A 24,500-nucleotide genomic window follows, 5' to 3' on the forward strand; every position below is an offset into this window, starting at 1 on the left:
TCAAAAAGATACAGGCACCCCTTTATTCATAGCAGCACTATACACAATAGCCAAGATATGGAAACAACTTAAACGTCCATTGACAGATGAATGGATAAAGATCTGGTACATATATACAATGGAATACTACTCAGCCATAAAAAGAATGATACAATAATAATTTCATTCTTTTTTACGGCTAATATTCCATTGTATGTATGTGTGTGTATATATATATACACACACACCACATCTTCTTTACCCACTCATCTGCTGAAGGACGTTTAGGTTGCTTTCATGTCTCGGCTATTGTAAATAGTGCTGCTACGAACACTGGGATGCATGTATCTTTTCAAATTAGAGTTTTTATCTTTTCCGGACATATGCCCAGGAAAGTGGGGTGGGGGAGGGATGGAGTGGGAGCTTGGGGTTAGCAGATGTAAACTATTATATATAGAATGGAAAAACAACAAGGTCAAGGTCCTACTGTAGAACACAGGGAACTATATTCAATATCCTGTGATAAACCATCATGGAAAAGAATATAAAAAAGAACATATACACACACACACATACACACACACCTGAATCACTTTGCTGTACAGCATAAATTACCACAACACTGTATATCAACTATACTTCAATTATAAAAAAGAAGTAGTCAAGCTTTCACAGAAATATTGTCTATTATCTACCCTCATAATCCACAAAAGGAAGTTAAACTTATCTCATTCCTTCCTCAGTATTACTCCTATAGGGAGAGGAATTTTCATTATTCAATTATTTATTATAAAAATACCCAATTACAAACTACGTAAGTAAAAGTCAATATATCACAAATATATTCACAAATGAACAGACCATTCATTAAAATATTAAACAAGAGGGAGAGGAACAAATTAGGAGTATGGGATTAATAGATACAAAGTACTACACATAAAATAGAAAAGCAATAAGGATTTACTGTATAGCACAGGGAATTATACCTAATATCTTGTAATAAGCTATATAGTGGAATATAATCTGCAAAAGTCAACCTGAATCACTAAGCTGGTTACACCTGAAACTAACACAATATTGTAAATCAAATATACTTCAATAAAGCAAACAGAAACATTGAATGGCACTCAAACATCCCTCCCCCTACCCCTATCCCCTAGTTAGATACACTAGGGGGATAGACCATGTCATTCTCTCATTAATCATCGAGGATCCAACAGTACAATGCAAATTCATTACAAAGTCAATTGTGAATCATAGCAAAGGTAGGAGAGTTTCAAAAAGTCATTAAAGTGATGTTAGAAAAGAACTGTCAAATCATATGCCAGGCAACTGACACATTTAACAACAAAAGATTAGAAAACTGACCACAATGATGATACAGTATGTACATCAAAAGAGAATCATGTGAATAAAGATTAAAAGATGTGCTCCTGGGAACGAGGAAGTCTTCCAATGTTTGTTTTTTGCAAAGATTTACCCTTTTCGTTAGGTTATAAAAAAAATATGAAGGACAGATTTATCCCTTTGACTAGGTTATTAAAAAATGTGAAGTAAAGGTTTACCCTTTTGACTAGGTTATAAAAGCATGTGAAGTAAAGGACAGAGTGATACAATTTTTATCAGGAAAAATACACTCTCAAAAAAAGCACACTTGGTACTTTCATGTTATACTTATAACCAATAATTGGTTCAACATAAAGAAGATGGTGTCTAATACTACAAAATATTTTTCCCAAGGATAAAGTTCTGATCAAAGCTTTTATTCACTACTAAGAAATTAATTTTAGTCTGCATCTTAAATTAAATTTTAATGTCCTTTTTAAAACTGAAATATAGTTGATTTACAATGTTGTGTTAATTTCTGCTGTACAGCAAAGTGTACTTTTTAAGTATAAATTATCCTCAGAGCTACTTCTAGTATCTTGCAAATAGTTCAATTACTCTGTGTACTGCACTGTGTTATCAACACTTATTTATATTTTCTGTTCTCCTAAGAGGTTATCTTCTTGAGGGCTGTAGCCATGACTCATCTTTGCATTTACAGAACCTAGAACAATGCATAGCACATAGCAGTACACATCAAATTTTAATGAATTGCATTCAAATTCTAAAATACCTAAGTAATTATTAAATAATTTTAAGATTATTATTGAATTTCTATTCCTCTATATTTACTTTCTATTCAAATACATGACAAAGGTCACTGAGACACAATATTGCCTTTAAAGATCTCAACTCAAGCAAAGAGAAATAAACCATAGGTACATAACTAAGCACAATGCATGTATGTACCGGAGGACTAGAGACAAAATCTGTAGCTGTAAGAACAAGAGCAAGTTTTGTGGAGAAGGCTGTGCTTGAGCCTTGATTTGCAGAAAGGGTTGGATTTGGATGTGTAGAAATGAGAGGGTGAAAACAAAATTAGAGGCAGCAAACCACAGGTACATAAAAGAAAAAAATGTTCGGCTTTGTTAAAATAAGCATGGGTAAAGGGCAGTGTGCTAAACAGAATTTTTAAATGTATATTTGGGTCCAAATATTAGAAGGGCTTGAATGGCAATGTAAAATATATGCAATTTTTTCTTTCTTACGAGTGTAAGAGCCTAAATATTTTTGACCAGGGGAATAACATAATCAGAGCTGTAACAGAGAAATTTAGCGAACTACAGAGAATAGCATAGTTGAGAGCTAATGATGGGTACAGCAGTAAGAATGGTTAAGAAGGTATGAATAAAAAGAGATATAATAGATATCAAAGGACAGAATTATCTGTACTTTTGCAACAAGGTGCAACTACAAGCAAATAGTCAAATATAAATCATGATTTTAGGTCTAAGAAATGCCAACCAGCTTTATTTAATGCTTATTGAGGCTCTCTGCAGGTCAGGAAAGAATAGATTTGGGAAAGATTCAGTCTTACCTTCACAGAACATGAAAGTTTGAAATTTCTGTTTAGCACTGGAAGTGGGACCGGAAACTTGAGAAGGGCCAGAAAATGTAGTCAAGAAGCATGACAAAGATCAGGAGACAAAAAGAAGAGCGTTTCAAGAAGAAAGGTGCAATGAGCTGTGTCAAATGATGCAAAAAGGACATGTATAATAAAAATTAAGATCATTGGGGCTTCCCTGGTGGCGCAGTGGTTGAGAGTCCGCCTGCCAATGCAGGGGACACGGGTTCGTGCCCTGGTCCGGGAAGATCCCACATGCCACGGAGCGGCTGGGCCTGTGAGCCATGGCCGCTGAGCCTGCGCGTCCAGAGCCTGTGCTCCGCAACGGGAGAGGCCACAACAGTGAGAGGCCCGTGTACAGAAAAAAAAAAAAATTAAGATCATTAGATTGGGGGACTTAATTAGACCATTTTTGGAAAACAGTGAAGGCAAATGGCAAAATATGAGTAGTGAGGAGTGAGAGGATCAGAGAGACAAAGATACAGATTACTCTTTCTTGAGGTTTGGAGGTTTAAAAAGAAGAGACAAGCATGTGGTTTAAAGGAAAAGCAGAATTAGGAAAAAGTTTTGCATAGGATAGGGTAATCTCATGTTTGTAAGTTGTGAAAATGTGCTAATAATTAACTCTGAACCATTAACACATGTTCCACAGTCAGAATTTCAAAACAATCTTTAAACTTAGGTAATCTGAACTTTGACCTTGGGAATCTGGTGACTGAGACAGTAACATAAAACAAATAGTGTGCTAGAAAAGAAAGTCTCTAGAACTTACCAAGTGTGGATGCTTTTTGCACGTAGTGGACATTTAACTAATGATCTGCACATACTTATTACACACAGGGAGTTTCAAACAAAGCCCATCTCTTTTAACATATTTTCATACATCCCTTTTTAAAAAAAAAAAAATTTCTACTTCACAACCGACAACACCAATACCCTAAGAAATACCAGACCAAGAATCCAACAACTCAATGGACTGCAACTCAATGGGAGAAAATATTTGCAAATGAAGAGGCTGACAAAGAATTAATCTCCAAAATTTACAAGCAGCTCATGCAGTTCAATGTCAAAAAAACAAACAACCCAATCCAAAAATGGGCAGAAGTCCTAAACAGACATTTCTCCAAAGAAGATACACAGATTGCCAACAAACACATGAAAGGATGCTCAACATCACTAATCATTAGAGAAATGCAAATCAAGACTACAGTGAGGTATCACCTCATACCAGTCAGAATGGCCATCATTAAAAAATCTACAAACAATAAATGCTGGAGAGGGTGTGGAGAAAAGGGAACCCTCTCGCACTGTTGGTGGGAGTGTAAATTGATACAGCCACTAAGGAGAACAGTATGGAGGTTCCTTAAAAAACTAAAAATAGAATTACCATACGACCCAGCAATCCCACTACTGGGCATATACCCTGAGAAAACCATAATACCAAAAGAGTCATGTACCACAATGTTCACTGCAGCTCTATTTACAATAGCCAGGACATGGAAGCAACCTAATTGTCCATTGACAGATGAATGGATAAAGAAGATGTGGCACATATATACAATGGTATATTACTCAGCCATAAAAAGAACCGAAATTGAGTTAAAAAAAAAAAAAGGTCCTGAAGAGCCTAGGGGCAGGACAGGAATAAAGACGCAGACGTACTCGAGAATGGACTTGAGGACACGGGGAGGGGGAAGGGTAAGCTGGGACAAAGTGAGAGAGTGGCATGTACATATATACACTACCAAATGTAAAACCAATAGCTAGTGGGAAGCAGCCACATAGCACAGGGAGATCAGCTCACATAGCACCGGGAGATCGGCTGGGTGCTTTGTGACCACCTAGAGGGGTGGGATAGGGACGGTGGGAGGGAGGGAGACGCAAGAGGGAATTGATACGGGGATATATGTATATGTACAGCTGATTCACTTTGTTATAAAGCAGAAACTAACACACCATTGTAAAGCAATTATACTCCAATAAAGATGTTAAAAAAAAATAAAAAAGAGTAAATGCACAGAGATACGAAAAGTTTGAGTTGCCTGACACACATCCCAGCAGAAGTCAAACAAAGCAACGTTCTGCCTCCCTGCTTCAGCTCTCATTATCATAAACAAATGTCTGTTTGGTGGTCTCTCTAGTGCCACATTTTTTGCATTTTTATACTTTTTATTGGTGATTTTGTTGTTTAAAATAGCTCCCATGCATACTGCTGAAGTGCTGTTTCGTGTTCCTAAGGGCAAGAAGGCTGTATGTGCCTTATGGAGAAAATCTGTGTCACATAAGCTTCATTCAAGCATGAGTTACAGCGCTGTTGGCCATGAGTTCAATGTTAATGAAACAACTATACACTAAAAAAGGTGCCATTAAACAGAACCAGACAAAAAACAAAGTTGTGTTCTACTGCAAGTAACAAGAATCAACTGTACTATGTCAGCAACCCACAATTCAAACGACAGTTTTAGAACTCTGAAATGTTTCACATACATAAATTTTCCAAGAGGAGACACAAACATTCAAGATTTTTATCTCTTTATCATGGTGGACTTTCTCCTTCCTAAAAGTCAAAGACCATAGAAAGTCATGTTCTATATAGCCATTTTCCTTACATTGATAGCTAAAGCACATAGCTGATATTGTTCTAATGTGATAATTTCATGATAACAGGGTTCCTGTGCCAGCTTCACAATAGCACTCCCAGCAGCAAGTCTCAGACGTGACATATCTGGTTTACTGAAAAATAAGCAAGAAAGAATGTGAATTAGATTTCTAAATGTCTGCACAAAAACATTCCTACTTTGAATATTTAATTTTATAAAAATTCCTCTGGCCAAGGAAAAAAAAAGGACAGAAAACAATTTAGTGATACTGAATACCATATTATGCTTCCTTCACTTCTCTAAGATGGTGTGTAATGCCACAAAATTCTTCTCTTGAACATAAGTCTATGCTAGTCATTGAATTCTCTTATCCCACACAAAACAGCTTTCAGCCAAGCCTAGAAGAAATATATTTGTATGTTTAGTTGTTAGGTCTTAAGTCTTCCACTACAGATTTTTTTTTAATATGTGTTTACTTATACATTAGGCATAAAATATCCTAAGTTCCTAATCGGTCAACTGAAACTATGGTGCTAAGTACAAAAGAAGTGGAATGAAAGCGGGTGTAGTGGATAAAACATTACTACTTTTAGCTAGTATTCAATCTTTGAAATACCCCCAAGAGCCTATATTTAAGTTTAAGGAAAGAAATTTCTTGCTAAATGGGACATACTTAAACAATTAGGAAATTCCTGACTAGTAAATATATTTAAACAATCCTTTCTAATACACTGACATGTTAGATGAATTACTAATGTAACTGGACTAATGTAAGGAGGGAAACTGTAACTCCTTAATTAGGATCCCCTACGTAGTTCCATAGTAAAAGATTATTATTTAATATTCATACAACAAATATGTGTCAATTTTATATACGGTACTGAGAGGGACTTAAAAGAGACAAAGCTCATTAAAAGAGACAAAGCTCAGTCTTCCAAGATCTAATGATCTAGTTGGTTTAAGACTCTTATCTTTCTAAGGATTTTGTAAAAATATTTATTGAATGTATGCCAACATTAATAAGGTTCTGAAGTTACAGGTCCCAGAGGTGCTTTTCAGTTCATCAACAGCAATATTCCAAGTAGTTATTATAAGGTAAATCACCCAACCACTGCTAAGGAAAGTCTGATTTTTCTTGTTGGAGTTTTTTTAGTACAAATAAAAAATTACAATACTTTACAACTACGTTTTTGAAGACCCAGTTTAAAAACGGAGACCCAGTGAGTGCTCCTGCAGCGGGGACATGTCAGGTCTTAGCAGCTGCAGGCTCTGTGGGCATGTACACATGGGGGCTGGGCCGGGCTAGGGTCTGAGCTGCCTCCATAGCTCCCACAGTGGGTCCAGGTGCACGACTACTGCAGTCCTGAGACCTGACTTCAGTGGATCTGCACTGGTGGCCTTGTGGAAACAACTCCTGAGAGACACCAGGGACGACTGCTGGCATACCCACAGTTGAAGTGGGGCCGAGGGCAGTACCAACAACAGTGTACTTTGTGAGTCTGCACAACAGGTGAAAGGTGACACAAAAGAGCACACTCAGTTGAACAGCTCCAGTGGAAGAACACTCAGTGGCTCCTCTCCCAGTGGGAGCATTCCAATCCCACCTACCTTGCACCACAGCTTAGAAACGTTATCTGGGGCTTCTACTCCAACAACTAGGGAGCAGACCCTGCCCCGACAAGGCAATGACAACCACAGAGCAAAGAGAAGGCCCTGGTCAATATCCTGTGCAGGCTCTGGTCACCACAACATCAGTCACACCTCCTATCAAGGGGATAATGGCCAGCATACACTGAGGAAAGGGGTGGCAGGCATCCATACTAAAAACAGCCCTCACACCAAAAAATATTAAACCCACGCAGGCTACACAGGGACATTCCCACATAAAAATACCCTCCAAGACCACAGTATATAACTGTTTCTCCTAAACTCATAGAGCAAGAGAAATATAAGTAAAATGAAGCAGAGGAACCATTCCCAATTAAAAGATCAAGAGAATTCCCCTGAAAGAACAAACAATGAAACAGACTGCTTCAATCTAATAGACACCAAGTTCAAAAAGTAGATAATGAAAATACTGAAGGAATTAAGAAAGGCTATAGACAGAGATGCAGATTACTGTAAGAAGGACCTAGAAACTGTAAGGAGGAGCCAAGAAAAAATGGAGAATTCATTTGAAGAGACGAAAGCTGAACTAAAGGCTATGAATAGCAAAATGAATACTGCAGAAGAAGGAATAAGTGATGTGGAAGATAGAATAATGGAAATCACCCAGTTAGAACAGCAGACAGAAACCCAAATGAAAAAAAAAAAGAGCAATATAAAGCGTGTCAACCTACGCATAATAGGGATTCCAGAACAAGAGGAAAGAGAAAAAGGGATTGAAAATGTATTTGAAGAAATTAAGGCTGAAAACTTCCCAAGCCTAAAGAAGGAAACAGATATCTAGATACAGGAAGCAAAGAGGGTCCCAAACAAGATAAACCCAAACAGACTTACACCAAGACATATTATAATAAAAATGGCAAATGTTAAAGATAAAGAGAGGACTCTACAGGCAGCAAGAGAAAAACAAAGTGTTAATTACAGGGAAACCCCCATACGGCTATCAGTTGATTTCTCTACAGAAACACTGCAGGCCGGAAGGGAAGAGCAAGATATATTCAAAGTCCTGAAAGGGAAAAATCTGCAACCTAGGATACTCTACCCAGCAAGATTATCACTTAGAATAGAAGGAAAGATAAAGAATTTCTCAGATAAACAAAAACTAAAAGAATACAGCAATACTAAACCTATACTAAAGGAAATGCTGAAAGGTCTTCTCTAAGTAGAAAAGATGTAAGGATCCATACAAAAGAGAAAGTCATAATTGGAAAGTAAATCACTTAAATAAGCAAGTACACAGATTAATAAAACATCAAAAAATTTCTGTGAAAGCGATGATTACCACAATGAACAGCAAAAGTGTGAACATGAAGACGTAAAAGAGGACATCAAAATCATAAAATGTAGTGAAGTAAGAAAACATACATTTTTTTTTCAATTTGTTTGAGCCTGTATGACTACCAGTCTAAAGCAAGGAGATATAGGAAAAGTGTTAACGTATTTGAAAAACAGGGTAACCACAAATCAAAAACATACAAGAGATTCACAAAAACAAAGAGAACATAAGAATAACACAAAAGAAAATCATCAAACCACAAAAGGAAAAAGGAAAAGAAAGGGACAAAGAAGAAATACAAAATCAATGGGAAAACAAGGTTTAAAATGGCAATAAATACATATCTATCAGTAATTACCTTAAATGTCGATGGACTAAATGCTCCAATCAAAAGACACAGAGTGGCAAATTGGATTAAAAAAAAAAAACAAAAACAAGAGCCTACAATATGCTGCCTACAAGAGACCTACTTTAAGGCAAAGGAGACACACAGATTGAAGTGAGGGGATGGAAAAAGATATTTCATGCAAACAGAAATGACAAGAGACCAGGGGTCAAAATACTCATATCAGACAAAACAGACTTTAAAACAAAGGCTATAAAGAAAGATAAAAAAGGACACTACATAATGATAAAAGGATCAGTACAAGGAGAGAATATTACACTTGCCCACTTATATGCACCCAATATAGGAGCACCCAAATACATAAAACAAATACTAACACACATAAAGAGAGAAACTGACAGGAATACAATAATAGTAGGAGGCTTTAACACCCCATTCACATCAATGGACAGATCTTCAAGACAGAAAATCAATAAGGCAACAGAGATCCTAAATGATACAACAGAACAGTTAGACTTAATTGATATCTACAGTACATTACATCCAAAAAAAGAATACACATTCTTTTTAAGGGCACATGGAACATTCCCTAGGAGAGACCACATACTAGGGCACAAAACAAGCCTCAACAAATTTAAGAGTACAGAAATTATTTGAAGCATCTTTTCTGACCACAACGGCATGAGACTAGAAATCAACCACAGAAAAAGAATGAGAAAAAAACAATTACATGGAGACTAAACAATATGCTACTAAAAAACCAACAGGGCAACGATGAAATCAAAGAAGAAATTTAAAAACGCTTTGAGGCAAATGACAATGAAAACACAACCATACAAAATCTATGGGATACAGCAAAAGCAGTTCTTAGAGGGAAGTTCATAGCAATACAGGCCTTCTTTAAGAAACAAGAAAAATCTCAAATAAACAACCTAACCCACCACCTAAAAGAATTAGAAAAAGAAGAACAAATAAAACCTAAAGTCAGCAGACTGAAGGAGATAATAAAGATCAGAGAGGAAGTAACTAAAATCGAGATTAAAAAACAATAAAAAAAATCAATAAAACCAAGAGCTAGTTCTTTGAAAGGGTAAACAAAATTGACAAACCTCTGGCCAGGCTCACCAAGAAGAAAAGAGAGAAGACATAAATAAACAAAATAAGAAATTAAAGATGAGAAATCACACCTGATACCACAGAAATACAAAAAAAAAAAAATACTATGAACAATATTGTGAACCTAGAAGAAGTGGACAACTTTCGAGAAACATACAGCCCACCAAAACTGAATCAAGAAGAAACAGATAACTTGAACAGGCCAACCACTAGAATGATATAGAATCTGAGAAAACAAACTCCTACAAACCAAAGTCCAGGACCAGATGGTTTCACTGGGGAATTCTACGAAACATACAAAAAAGAACTTATACTGATCCTTCTCAAACTCTTACAAAAGACTAAAGAGGAAGGAACACTCCCAAAGACATTCTATGTAGCCACCATCACCCTGATACCAAAACCAGACAAACACATCACCATAAAGCAAATTATAGGCCAATATTTTTGATGAATAGACACAAAAATTATCAACAAAGTATCAGCAACCTGAATCCAACAACAAATAAAAAAGGTCATACACCATGATCAAGTTGGATTCATCCCAGGGTCACAAGGATGGTTCAACGTATGCAAATCAATCAATGTGATACATCACATCAACAAAAGAAAGGAAAAAACCACATGATCATCTCACTAGATGCAGAAAAAGCATTTGATAAAATTTAACATCCATTCATGATAAAAACCCTTAAGAAAGTGAGTATAGAGGGAGCATAGCTCAACATAATAAAAGCTATTTATGACAAACACACAGCCAATATAATACTTAACAGTGAAAAGCTGAAAGCCTTCCTGCTAAAATCTGGAACAAGACAAGGATGCCCACTCTCACCACTTCTCTTCAACACAGTATCGGAAGTCCTAGCCAAAGCAATCAGAGAAGGAAAAGAAATAAAAGCTATTCAAATTGTTGGGGAAGAGGTAAAATTATTGTTATACACACATAATGTTAATTATGAGAGAGCCCAGAAATAAACACACACACCTATGGACAATTAATCTTCAACAAAGGAGACATGATATTATTATATGTAGAAAACTCTAAGGACTCCACACAAAAAGTACTATAACTGATAAATGAATTCACCAAAGTAGCAGGATACAACATTAACATACAGAAATCAGCTGTATTTCTTTACACTAACAATGAAATATTAGAAAGGGAATGTGAACAAACAATCCCTTTTCAAACTGTACCCCCCAAAATAAAATACTTAGAAATAAACCTGACCAAGGAGCTGAAAGACTTATATGGTGAGTACTACAAAACATTAACAAAGGAAACTGAAGATGATTCAAAGAAACAGAAAAACATCCCATGCTCTTGGATTGAAAAGAATTAATATTGTTAAAATGGCCATACTACCCAAAGCAGTCTACAGACTTAATGCGATCCCTATCAAATTATCCATGACATTTTTCACAGAACGAAAATAAATAATCCTAAAATGTATATGGAACCATAAAAGATCCAGAATTACCAATGCAATCCTGAGGAAAAAGAACAAAGCAGGAAACCCTCCCAGACTTCAGATAATACTACAAGGCTATAGTAATCAAAACAGCATGATGCTGGCACAAAAAGGGACATATGGATCAACAGAACAGAACAAAGAGCCCAGAAATAAACCCACACACTTAATCTTCAAGAAAGGAGGCAAGGGCTTCCCTGGTGGTGCAGTGGTTGAGAGTCCGCCTGCCAATGCAGGGGACACAGGTTTGTGCCCTGGTCCAGGAAGATCTCACATGCCGTGGAGTGGCTAGGCCCGTGAGTCGTGGCCGCTGAGCCTGCATGTCTGGAGCCTGTGCTCCGCAATGGGAGAGGCCACAACAGTGAGAGGCCAGCGTACCGCAAAAAAAAAAAAAAAAAAAGGAAGCAAGAATATACAATGGGGAAAAAGCAGTCTCTTCAGCAAGTGGTGCTGGGAAAGCTGGACAGCTGCACGTGAATCAATGAAGTTAGAACACACCCTCACGCCATACACAAAAATAAACTCAAAATGGCTTAAAGACTTAAAGACAAGATACCACAAAACTCCTAGAAGAGAACAAAGGTGAAACATTCTCTGACATAAATCGTACCAATGTTTTCTTAGGTCAGGGTCCCAAGGCAATAGAAACAAAAGCAAAAATAAACAAATAAGACCTAATTAAACTTAAAAGCTTTTGCACAGCAAAGGAAACCACAAACAAAATGAAAAGACAACCCAGAGACTGGGAGAAAATATTTGCAAATGACACAACTGACAAGGGCTTAATCTCCAAAATATACAAACAGCTCATACAACTCTACAACAAAAAAAACAAACAACCCAATCAAAAAATGTGCAGAGGACCTAAATACACACTTCTCCAAAGAAGACATATAGATGGCCAATAGGCACATGAAAAGATGCTCAACATTGCTAATTATTAGAGAAATGCAAATCAAAACTACAATGAGGTACCACCTCACACTGGTCAGAATGGCCATCATTAAAAAGTCTACAAATAACAAATGCTGGAGAGGTGTGGAGAACAGGGTACCCTCTTATGCTATTGGTGGGAATGTAAATCGGTAAAGCCATTATGGAAAACAATATGGAATTTCCTCAAAAAACTAAAAACAGAGTTGCCATATGATCCAGCAATCCCACTCCTGGGCATAAACCCAGACAAAACTATAATTCGAAAAGATACATGCACCCTATCTTCACAGCAGCACTATTTACAATAGCCAAGACATGGAAACAAGCTAAATGTCCACCGATAGATGAATGGATAAAGAAGATGTGGTGTATATAATGGAATATTAATGGAGTATTACTTGGCCATCAAAAAAGAATGAAATAATGCCATTTGCAGCAACACAAATGGACCTAGAGATTATCATACTAAGCAAAGTAACTCAGAAAGAGAAAGACAAATACCATATGATATCACTTAAATGTGGAATCTAAAATATGACATGAATCAACATTATCTATGAAACAAAAACAGACTCACAGATATAGAAAATAAGCTTGTGGTTGCCAAAGGGGAGGAGGTGTAGGGGAGGGAAGGATTGGGAGTTTGGGATAAGTAGAGGCAAACTTTTATATACAGGATGGATAAACAAGGCCCTACTGTATAGCATAGGGAACTATATTCAATATCCTGTGACAAAATACAATGGAAAAGAATATGAAAAGATTATAAATGTTTACCTGAGTCACTCTGCTGTACAGCAGAAATTAACACACCACTGTAAATCAACTATACTTCAATAAAATTAAAAACTAAAGCAGACCCAATGTAATTCAAATACATGTGCAGAATTCAACTACACACGTGATTTTATTAAAGAGTAACATGGATAAAAACAGGTGAGGGACTTTCCTGGTGGCGCAGTGGTTAAGAATCCACCTGCCAATGCAGGGGACATGGGTTCAAGCCCTGGTCCGGGAAGATCCCACATGCCACACAGCAACTAAGCCTGTGCACCACAACTACTGAGCCTGCACTCTAGAGCCCGTGAGCCATGACTACTGAGCCCACGTGCCACAGCTACTGAAGCCCACGCACCGAGAACCTGTGCTCCACAGCAAGAGAAGCCACCGCAATGAGAAGCTCGTGCACTGCAATGAAGAGTAGCCCCTGCTCGCCCCAACTAGAGAAAGCCCGCGTGCAGCAACGAAGACCCAACGCAACCAAAAATAGATTAAAAAATAAACAAAAACAGGTGAGATCTAAAATGCACATAAACAATGTAATTAATAAATTTAAGACAAAACGTATTAACACTAAGGAAATTTTTCTCTATTATGTAAATCTTGAACGCTAGTATGTAATTATAAGAGTAGAAGGTGAAGACAACTAATTAGACTGAAGGAAGGTAAATAAATGAGTTACACATGTGGAATGCTTTACAGAGTTTTCTTATTATTTGATTTGTTTGAGAATAATGTGCTACTGTTAATATGCTATGCAAAAAATACAGCAAGAGCAAAACATATAAGAAGAAAACAAAGATGGAAAAGTATTAAGCAGCTGGCAATCACCATTTATATTTTGTCCTAAAGACTTGAAGCTAGATACATATGTTAAGGTGGGGGAAGTTATTCTCACATGTTTTATTACCAATAAGAGACAATAAATGACACTTGTGTTTTCACAGAGGACAAACTTCTAAATTTTAGCTAACCCTGACATAATAACCACTACCACCATCAATACTTCTAATTACTACGTGCTGGGCAGTGTTTTAAATACATTAAATATACTAACTTATTTGATTATCATAACAGCTAGATGAGACAGGTGTAATTATTATCTCTGTTTTATAGATGAGGAAACTGAGGTACAGAGAGGTTAAAGTAACTTGCTGAAAGGCACCTCGCTGCTAAGAGGTGGTGCCAGGATTTGAATCTGGGCTCCAGAGCTCATGTTTTCAGTCACTGTACTATACATCTTTCAAAGAAAACAAAATAAAACAAACAAAAAGGTATGTGTATTTTTTAAAATTTGCATCAAGGGCATTTTTCACATTTGCATATATTTATACTTCTGGAAACAGATTCAGTAAGTTGCCTTCTATCCAGTCTGTTCTTTTAGCTTTAGACATTAACAAGAATGTAAAACATCAGTTATTGATTGGTACAGTAACATTTTCACATTAGATATTCAAAACAGTAAACATCTATTATTTAAAATACTTAAGATTGCACAGCAGTACCTTGCACTAGACATGAGACTGTCATTTTGAAATAACCACTATACAAAAGCGTATTACAATAAAAATATATGCATACCTACAAAGCAATATTAATTATCTTTTAAAAAAGAAACCATCATTCAACAGTTACACCAGACATTAAAATAGTGTGTAATCCAAAGAACTCTGAAGTTGTAATTACATACCTAATTTTCCCCTGTTCTGTCAAGTCTCCATCACTATGCAGTATTGTTGTGAGCAATCTTAAAGTAGAAGTTCCTGATTTACTGTGATTATTTTTCATTCCAAGTAGCCATCGAACCATCATTTTAATAGCCTGAATCTATTTAAAATACAAATTGACAAATAAAACATTGCTACCATTTAAAGAAATTCTATATCAGCCTTGAAAAAGAATGAAGAAATGTTTTTAACAGATATTTTTTAAGAAAAGGAAAGAAAAAAATTATTTTTTTCTGCATGTGTGAAGATAACTTTTTGAATGTTTTAAATTAAAGATGTCTCACCCCCAGGTAGTTGACAAATGAATGATTTATCTAAAAACTGGTTCTTTTTGCTTTTTAAAAAATATTTCCCCAACAAACACTTTACCCTTTAGAACCCATAGTAAAATCGTGCTAACTTCCCTAGTCCAGAAAGATCCCGACTGAAAATTATATTCCATCTTTTGTGTCTAAGAATTGGTACCACCTTACATTTGTACTGCATTTGACAATTACGAAGTACTTAGTACTTTAAAACCTGTTATTGCCTCTAAGGCTTGCAACAGCCCTTTCAAAGGGGTGCATATTATCTCTTTTTCACATATTATCTTAATTTTTACAGATCTGAGGCTCCAGAGCTAAATGGGTTTTGAACAGTGGCATGTGGCTAACAGTCTTAAGATCCTCTTCCTGGGCCACTTTGTAACCATGAACTTAAGCGCAGGCGGCCCGCCTTCTAGTGCAGTGCTGCCCAATTATACAAAACTGCTGCTTGAGACCAATGCTGAGAAAATAGGTTTATACTGGAACTCAAAATTTTCAAGCATCATTCAATGATGCTAAAGGAAAGACTGCCCTACAGGTCTGGAGAAATAGTATCAGAATCTGAAGCTTCAATAATGTGACAGAATAGTTCACAATATGAAACATAAACAAATACACATACAACGAAAGGATTTGCAAGAAATTATAATTAGAAAAACAATATTTAATATATTTGTTCCTGGCCTTTACACCTTGGGCAGTGGCTTGATATGTGGTCTACATTACGGAGTACAGTTTTAGTAAAGCAATACTTTACAGCTGTGATGAGCAATCCTTTACCCATAACTCCTAATTCAAGAAATTACAGGTTGAATTTTCTTTAATAAAAATAAAACAGTATATCAAATCCCATGGAAAAGACGAACAGTCTTAAAACCTGGACAACCATCTTTGCTGAATAGGAGAATGTACCTAAGAAAACCAGCACTGCCTTTTCCCATTAAAAGGTGGATATCTAAGAATCAGCAACATGGAGAAAGTTTTCAAACTTTGTTTTCCAAACTAGATTATGTGCAGCTGCCCACATGCCTCAAGTTTCTCATTATTGCCCTACACTCTCACAGCACAGAGGATAATGTCATACAATAAATATAAAAACCTGAATGATTTTAATAGCCGTATCTTTATAACAGGAACAGACATTTTAACACCTATAATAATAATACAGTATATTAAATATATTAAAATCAACAGATCTATGCATATCACTCACTTTGACCATTGTCTCAGGTGAAACTTCTTCATCTGGAACCCAAAGCTTAGTTGTCTTTTTTCCTGGAAGCTAAACAAAAATTAAGGACTTTAAAACACAAATACACATTCTCATGTGTAATTAATATTTAGTGAATGAATGAAATTTTTATCTTCTGCAACAACAGTCATTATACATGACTATGTTTTCTGTTACTTACTCAAAAAGGTTGAAAGGCCTGTCTTCACTAGCACCACAAATGAACCTTATACATCCATCACCAGCTGGTTCTTTGTAGGTGTGAGATAGGCCCAACTTTAACCACTTATATATATACTTCCTTACTCAATCCCCTTTAATCTACTGTTTCAATTATTTAAAGCAGTTGGCAAGGACTAAGATAAAAATCAATGGAGCCAAAAAGTGTACAGATGACCCTTGAACAAGACAAGTTTCAACTGCACAGGTCCACTTTATATGTAGATTTTTAAATGTACACCTGCTACAGTAATACACAATCCACAGCTGATTGAATCAGAAATGCCCCGTGGATAGGGAGGAACCACATACAGAGAGCTGAGTACAGATTACATTAGGATTTTCCACGACACAAAGGGCTGGCACCTTTAACTTCCATGTTGCTCAAGGGTCAGCTATAGGTCATAAATGATGAAGAAAAAGGTATCTGCAAAACATCTTGAGCAAGGAACAAATTATAAAGGTTTGCAGAAGTAACAGAAAACATACATTAGTGTCTTCCTATTTAAATCCCACCAAAATGGCAACACACGCACATGCACGTAAACACACACCAGTTAGCTGGGCCGAAAACAAAAGGGGCCCCCCAAAAAACCAAAACCAAAGAAAAATTTCGAAAAGCAAAATATACAGTAAAAAAATATTAACAGAGCTAAGAGGGCTTACAACTCCAGAAAAGCACAGAAGGAAACACCCTCCAAAAAACCTTTTTTTTTTTTTTCAGCACAATCATAGTATAACCCTGAGATGATAAGCTGAAGGTATTAAGAAATGTGAATTCACAGTAGCAGCCAGGAAATTAAATAAGGTGACAAAAGAGCTGAACCCAATCTTGGAACACTGGAGGTCCCATTTTTACCTCGACCTGACAAGAGTAATTTCCAGTTGGAAACAGAAATCAAAAAGCACCTCAGGTAACCCTTTGGCAACAGGATAGGTAGCTCAAACATCCAGAAGGCAAACTCCCCAAACAGAGCTATTTATAAACAGCTTAAGAATTAATTCTTCAGCTGAGAAATGCCTTCAAAGTGTGAAGTGAAAATAATGAAATAAGGATCTCATTAGAAACATACTGATGAAATTTCTGAACTAAGAATATCCAAAAAATCTCAAAGCTTGCATGGAGGAACCTACCAAAAAAGAAACAAGAACCATATCAACTTCAGATTTCTTTACACACCAAAAAACAATATTCTGAATTTTCTGTTAGCCAAGTGACTTGAAAAATAGAATTCTAATCTTCAAGAATGAGGAGGAAAATATTTTCAGAAATCAGAGAGAAAGCTTCCAAATTACAAGCCATTCTGAACAAATTATTCAAAGATGCATTCCACTAAAATATTTAATTCACAAAAAAATTCAATCAGCATAAATTATTACAAATAGAAAACAAAAAAGTTATCATAAGTAAGACCAACAGACAGGTTCAAACAAAAAAGTTATCATAAGTAAGACCAATAGAGAGGTTCAAAAATAATAAATGAAACCACAACAGATGCAACACAACCAAAGACAGAAAAAAAATCTAAAACTAATGGACAAATACACTAGTCAAGATCTAAAAGCATTTAAACAGGATATGGATTTATATGGGATACTAATATAAAAAGGATATTGATGTACTTCTCTTTAACCTTACATAAGATATAAAATTCATGAACATCTGTAAAACTAGCAGTTTAATATCAAAACAAACCAAAACAAAAATGATTTTTTAAAAAAAGAACATCGAAAACTTCATCATCACAGCAGTAGACTTGAATATACCTCTTTCAAAAACTGACAGATGAAGCTGAGATGAAAAAAGGTAAGTACAGGAAATACATATAGAAATATAAGGAAATACATAGAGATAAAATATTTAAGGATTAAAAAAAATCAAAATTGGCCTTTCTCATAATTATGATGAAAAGTAAAGAGAAAAGAGTTTAGCAAGACAAGATGATATGAGATTAAAAACTACAAAATAATTCCCCAAATCCACCACAAAACAAAATAATTTTAAAAACTGAAATACCTAACAAAGTTGTGTAAGAGAAATATTTAAATTTTCTTTACAGAGAAAATTATAAAACTTTAATGAAAGAAAATTGTAGATGAGCAAACAAAGCAATGGGAAAGAATAGAGGCCATGTATGATATGAATGTTAGCACTGCAGATGACTGGAAGAAGGAGAGACCATTCCATAAATTCTGCTGGGAAAGTTGGTTACCCTAATGGAGAGTAGAAAGAAATGGAATCCTTAAGTCACAGCATACAAGAAAAAGCAAACAAATCAATTCCAGATGTATTAAAATTTTTATGTGTGAAAAGAAAACTTTAAAACTTTTAGAACATATGGGAGACCATTTTTATGACAATGGCATAGGAAATGATTTGTTAAACAAGATATAAAAGCATTAACTACAAAAGAATGATAAATGTAGTTAAATTAAAATTAATAATTTTTGTTCAAAGGACACAATGAAGGGAGTAAAAAGACACACCATAAATGAGATTTTATGCATTTTATGAACATACTTCAACATGTACCTGAAAAAATATTAGTGTGTGTAAAGACTACCTATGAGAAAAAGACAACCCAAGAAAAAAAAGCAAAAGACATGAAAAGGAATTTCAGAAAGGAGGCAACATGAATGATGACTAGACATATAAACTTTTTTAGTAATCAGGGAAATGCAAATTAAGACTATACTGAGACACTGTTTTATATCTAATTAAACGGGCAAAAATTAAGAAATCTGACAATAATGTGTGTTATACACTGCTGAGAGGAAAATAAGTTTTAACAACCATCTTCAAAAATAATTCAGCAATAAAGTGAAAAGTTAAATATGTGTACAAACTGATGTTCATCACTATATCACTCTTGTGAATGTAACCTGGAGAAATCTGTGCTCATATGCATCAGAAGGCCTCTATAAGAAATTCACAGGAGCACTGTTCAAAAGAGGAAAGAAATGGAAATACTCCAAATGTCCATTAGGAGAATAAGAGACATTTCACACAGTGATACAATACAGAGTAATGAATGAATGAACTACAGCTAGATTTGACAACAAGGGTTATTCTAAGAAACATATCCATAATGATAATATCAAGTCACCCAAGAATATATACGGTATAAAATAACTTTTACAAACTTCAAGAACAAGCAAAATTAAACAAGTACATGTTTAGAGATGAATATATGGTAAAATGGTGTTTTGTTTTAGTTAGGGAATAATAAACCAAAATTCAACAAAGTGGTTACCTGGGGCAGGAAAGAAACAGGAAGAAAAGTTTGGAGAATAATAAAACCAGGTGCTAAGAATTCATGGGTGTTGAATCTTTGCAGGCAAAGTTTCAAAAGAGGAGAATAATCAAGAGATTTGAGTCTGGCACTAAAACTGCTTTTCTTATATAAATGATGCCTGATTTTGAAAGTGAAAAAGGTTAAAAGGTTGAGCAATGTTTTCATCACTGTCACAGAGGTAGAAGGAAAAAAAAGTGGAATTCTGAGTTCAATAAAGAGTAGAGTCCTTGTTAAACACCCTAGACTTGTGGGGGGATCCCAAATAAAAACATCCTAGACATAAAAGTGACCAGAAAAAGAATGAGCCTGTCAAAAACTGAAGGCTAGCTTCCAATCACTGCAGTCTTGACTGAATGAATGTGATCTGACAGTAGCTCAACTGCCTGTCAGAAGCAAAAATAAATCCTGTTTGGAAAAATTATAAAATCACCCAGAGCCTCAAATTATCTCTACAATTTTTTGTTCACAAAGTCTACAGCTCAATCAAAAATAACATGTGTGCAAGATAAGACTTGACCAAAAATCAAGCGAAAAACAGACAAGAGAAAAAGAGCCCCTGGAGATCCAGATATTGAGGCTAACACACATAAACTTTAACATAATTAAAGATGTTCAAGGATTAAATGATAAGAAAAAGAATTTCGGCAGAGAACTAAAAACTATATTTAAAAACTAAAGGAAATTACAGAATAAAAATATATTAAAACTGCAATTAAGAATTCATATTTATAGGTTTAACATAAGATTAGACAAATCTGGAGAGAATGAGTAAATTCAAAGATGGGTCAGAAGAAAACAAAACTGAAGCATGAGCAGGCTGAAACAGGTATACCTCTGAGATACTGCAGGTATGGTTCCAAACAACCACAAGAAAGCAAATATTGCAATGAAATGAGTTACACAATTTTTTTGGTTTCCAGTGCTTAGAAAAGTTATGTTTACACTATAACATGGTCTATCAAATGTGCAATAGCATCATGTCTAAAAAAACAATGAACATACCTTACAAAATACAAAACAATACAAAAATATAAAAAGAAAAAGCTATTACAATAGCACCTATTAACAGTAATGACTATTTGGGTCTTTTGCCCATTTAAAAAAATAGCGTTGTCTTTTTGCTGAGTTGTAATCGTTCTTTTATAGAGTCTAGATAAAAGTCTCTTATCAGATATATGATTTGCAAATATTTTCTCCCATTCTGTAGGTTCACTTTTCACTTTTTTTTTCAAATTGATAATTCTTTTTTTAAAAAAGGAGACATAGGGCTTCTTCACAGTGGCTGAGAGCCCGCCTGCCAATGCAGGGGACACGGGTTCGTGCCCTGGTCTGGGAATATCCCACATGCCGCGGAGCGGCTGGGCCCGTGAGCCATGGCCGCTGAGCCTGCGCATCCGGAGCCTGTGCTCCACAACAGGAGAGGCCACAACAGTGAGAGGCCCGCATAACCGCCACCCCCCCGCCAAAAAAAAAGGAGACATAATTGGCATATAACATATTGGTTCCAGATGTACAATGATTCAATATTTCCATATACTATGAAATGATCACCATAATAAGTCTAGTTTTCACCCATCACCACACAGTTACAATTTCTTTTTCCTGTGATGAGAACTTTTCAAATATACTCTCTCAGCAGAAACTTTCAAATATACCATACAGTATTAATAACTATAGTCACCATGCTGTACATTACATTCCTTGACTTATTTATTTTCTAACTGTACCTTTAGAAGACTCCCTTTACCCATTTTGCACATCAGCCATCCCCTGCCCCTGACAACTACCAATCTGTTCTGTGTATCTATGAGTTTGGGGGGTTTTGTTATTGTTGTTGTTATTTGGTGTTTTTTAGATTTGATTCTGTGTGTAAGAAAGATCACACAGTATTTATCTTTCTCTATTTCACTTAGCATAATGCCCTCAAGGTCCATCAGTGTTGTCACAAATGGCAAGATTTTTTCTTCTTTTTTATGGCTGAATAATATTACATTGTATATATATACCACTTTTTCTTTATCCATTCACCCAATAGATGGACATTTAGGTTGCTTCTATGTCTTGGTTATTGTAAATAATGATACAATGAACATGGGGGTGCAGGTATCTTTTTGAGTTAGTATTCACATTTCCTTCAGATAAATACTCAGAAGTGAAATTACTGGATCACATGGTACTTCTATTTATAACTTTTTTTTCCTATTTTTAATTTTTGGAAGATCCTCCATACTGTTTTTCATGGTGGCTACATCAATTTACATTCCCACCACCAACAATTTATATTCCCACATCCTCACCAACACTTGTTATTTGTCTTTTTTATATTAGCCAATCTAACAGGAGTGAGGTCCTATCTTATTGTGGTTTTGATTTGCATTTCCCTGATGATTACTGATGTTGCGCACCTTTTATATAATTGTTGATGATTTGTTTATCTTCTTTGGAAAAATGTCTCTGCCTATTTTTTTTGTTTTTGTTTTTTTTTGCGGTTCGCAGGCCTCTCACCGCCGTGGCCTCTCCCGCTGTGGAGCACAGGCTCCAGACGCGCAGGTCCAGCGGCCACGGCCCACGGGCCCAGCCGTTCCGCTGCACGTGGGATCCTCCCGGACCGGGGCACAAACCCGTGTCCCCTGCATCGGTAGGCGGACTCCCAACCACTGCACCACCAGGGAAGCCCTCTCTGCCTATTTTTAAATCAAATTGTTTTTTTGCTATTGAGTTATATGTGTCATTTATATAATACGGATATTAACCCCTTATCAGATACATGATTTGCAAACATTTTCTCTCAGTAGGTTTCCTCTTCATTTTGTTGATGGTTTCACTTTCTTGATAATGCCCTTTGATGCACAAGAGTTTTACATTTTGATGAAGTGCAATTTATCTGTTTTTGGTTTTTTTTTTTTTAGTGTTTGTGCTTTTGATTTCTCATGTAGGGATACACTGCCAAATCCAATATTAGGAAATTCTCCAGGATGTTACTGTTACTTTTGTTCTAAATCATATGTATATAATCGATTATGTTTCATACTTTCTTAATTATTATAACAAGGTATGATATCTAGTAGCTTAAGTCCTCCAAATGTCTTTAATGATGACTTCTGCTGCTGCTGTTCCTCCTCCTACTACGACTACTTCATCATCATCTTCTTCTTCTTCAAGATGATTTTGGCTATGCCTTTTGCATTTCTATTGAAATCTTACAATCAGCTTGTCTCTTCTCCCTATACCACTCTACGCCAACATATACACACATCTGGCTAGAATTCTGATACATATTGTATTGAACTGTAAATCTGCAGATAACTGTCATCATTATAGTATCACCATCCCGTTCCATGGTATTATAATACTGACCTTTTCATTTCATGAAGACAGTATATACCTTAGGTGGCCTTTAACTTCACTGAGGAATGTTTCTTAAACATCTGTGTAGAGGTATTGCTTACCTTTCTTAAGTATATTCCTAGGCATTTAACCGTTTTTGATGTTACTGTAAATGTAATTTTTAATAATTATTTTCTAACTGTTTATTACTGGCATAGAAATATAAAGTTACTTCTTTTTTATACTGACTTTGAATCCAGGGACCTTGTTAAAGACAATTTTTAATTCTATTAACTTTTGCATTCTTTTAGGTTTTCTCCGTTCATAGTAATAACAGCTTTTTTTTTTCCTTCATTCTTAATGGATTTTATTTCTCTTTCTTCCTCCTAGAATGGCCAGAACCTTCAAAACAACACAAGTGGTGATAGTGGATATTTTTATCCCATTCCCAATCTCAGGGGGAAAAGACAGAGTAACAGTAACTAATAGAAGACTTGAAGACTTCTAAATGTCATATATAGAACTGTACACAACCCAGTTCTGACAAACTTTCTGTCAACTTTGTATTTAATTAGCATATTCTGCTTACATGTTATGTAAATAGTGATTAGGATTAATTGCCACCTGAGGAACTTCCCTGGTGATCCAGTGGTTAAGAATACACCTGCCAATGCAGGGACACGGGTTCAAGCCCTAGTCCAGGATGATCCCACATGCCGCAGAGCAACTAAGCCCGTGTGCCACAACTACTAAGCCTGCGCTCTAGAGCCCGCAAGCCACAACTACTAAGCCCGCGTGCCGGAACTACGGAAGCCCGCATGCCTAGAGCCCGTGCTCCGCAACAAGAGAAGCCACCACAATGAGAAGCCTGCGCACCGCAATGAAGAGTGCCCTGCTCGCCACAACTAGAGAAAGTCCGCACACAGCAACAGACCCAAGGCAGCCAAAAATAAATAATTAATTTTTTTAAAAACTGGCCAAAAAATAAAATAAAATAAAAATTTGCCACCTGATGTTTTTTCAGTTTGTTCTATCAGTTCTGTGCTCATTTTCATCTTCTTCTTGCCTTATTTTTGGTTAAATATTTTTATTCCATTCTCCTCTTTACTGGCTTATTCGTTTTATATTTTCCTGTTCTTTTAGTAGTTGTCCTAGAGAGTAGTGGCCTTAACTTATTGAAGGCCAATTTCAATAATTCTGTCTTAAACTTTCAGAACAGTAGTAGGTTCAGTATTCTAAGATAACTTAAAATACATCAACTCCCTTTATACT

At 35.8% G+C, this 24,500-nt stretch overlaps 1 protein-coding gene across 9 annotated transcripts in view; it reads right to left on the bottom strand.

Annotated features, from left to right (window-relative positions):
- The window catches only part of PDS5B (PDS5 cohesin associated factor B), a 197,791-nt gene that overhangs the window by 22,908 nt on the left and 150,383 nt on the right, over positions 1–24,500 (bottom strand). For all 9 annotated transcript variants that reach the window (XM_029209806.1, XM_029209799.1, XM_029209804.1 and 6 more), the window contains 3 exons: positions 16,369–16,437; positions 14,814–14,950; positions 5,539–5,662 (listed from right to left, as the gene is read on the bottom strand). In XM_029209806.1, the coding sequence (XP_029065639.1) occupies positions 5,539–5,662; positions 14,814–14,950; positions 16,369–16,437 (330 nt within the window). The remainder of the gene's footprint in view (positions 1–5,538; positions 5,663–14,813; positions 14,951–16,368; positions 16,438–24,500) is intronic.

This window comes from Monodon monoceros, unplaced genomic scaffold, assembly GCF_005190385.1.
Source record: "Monodon monoceros isolate NGI ecotype Baffin Bay Population unplaced genomic scaffold, NGI_Narwhal_1 Super_Scaffold_8, whole genome shotgun sequence".
NCBI classification, from domain to species: Eukaryota; Metazoa; Chordata; class Mammalia; order Artiodactyla; family Monodontidae; genus Monodon; species Monodon monoceros.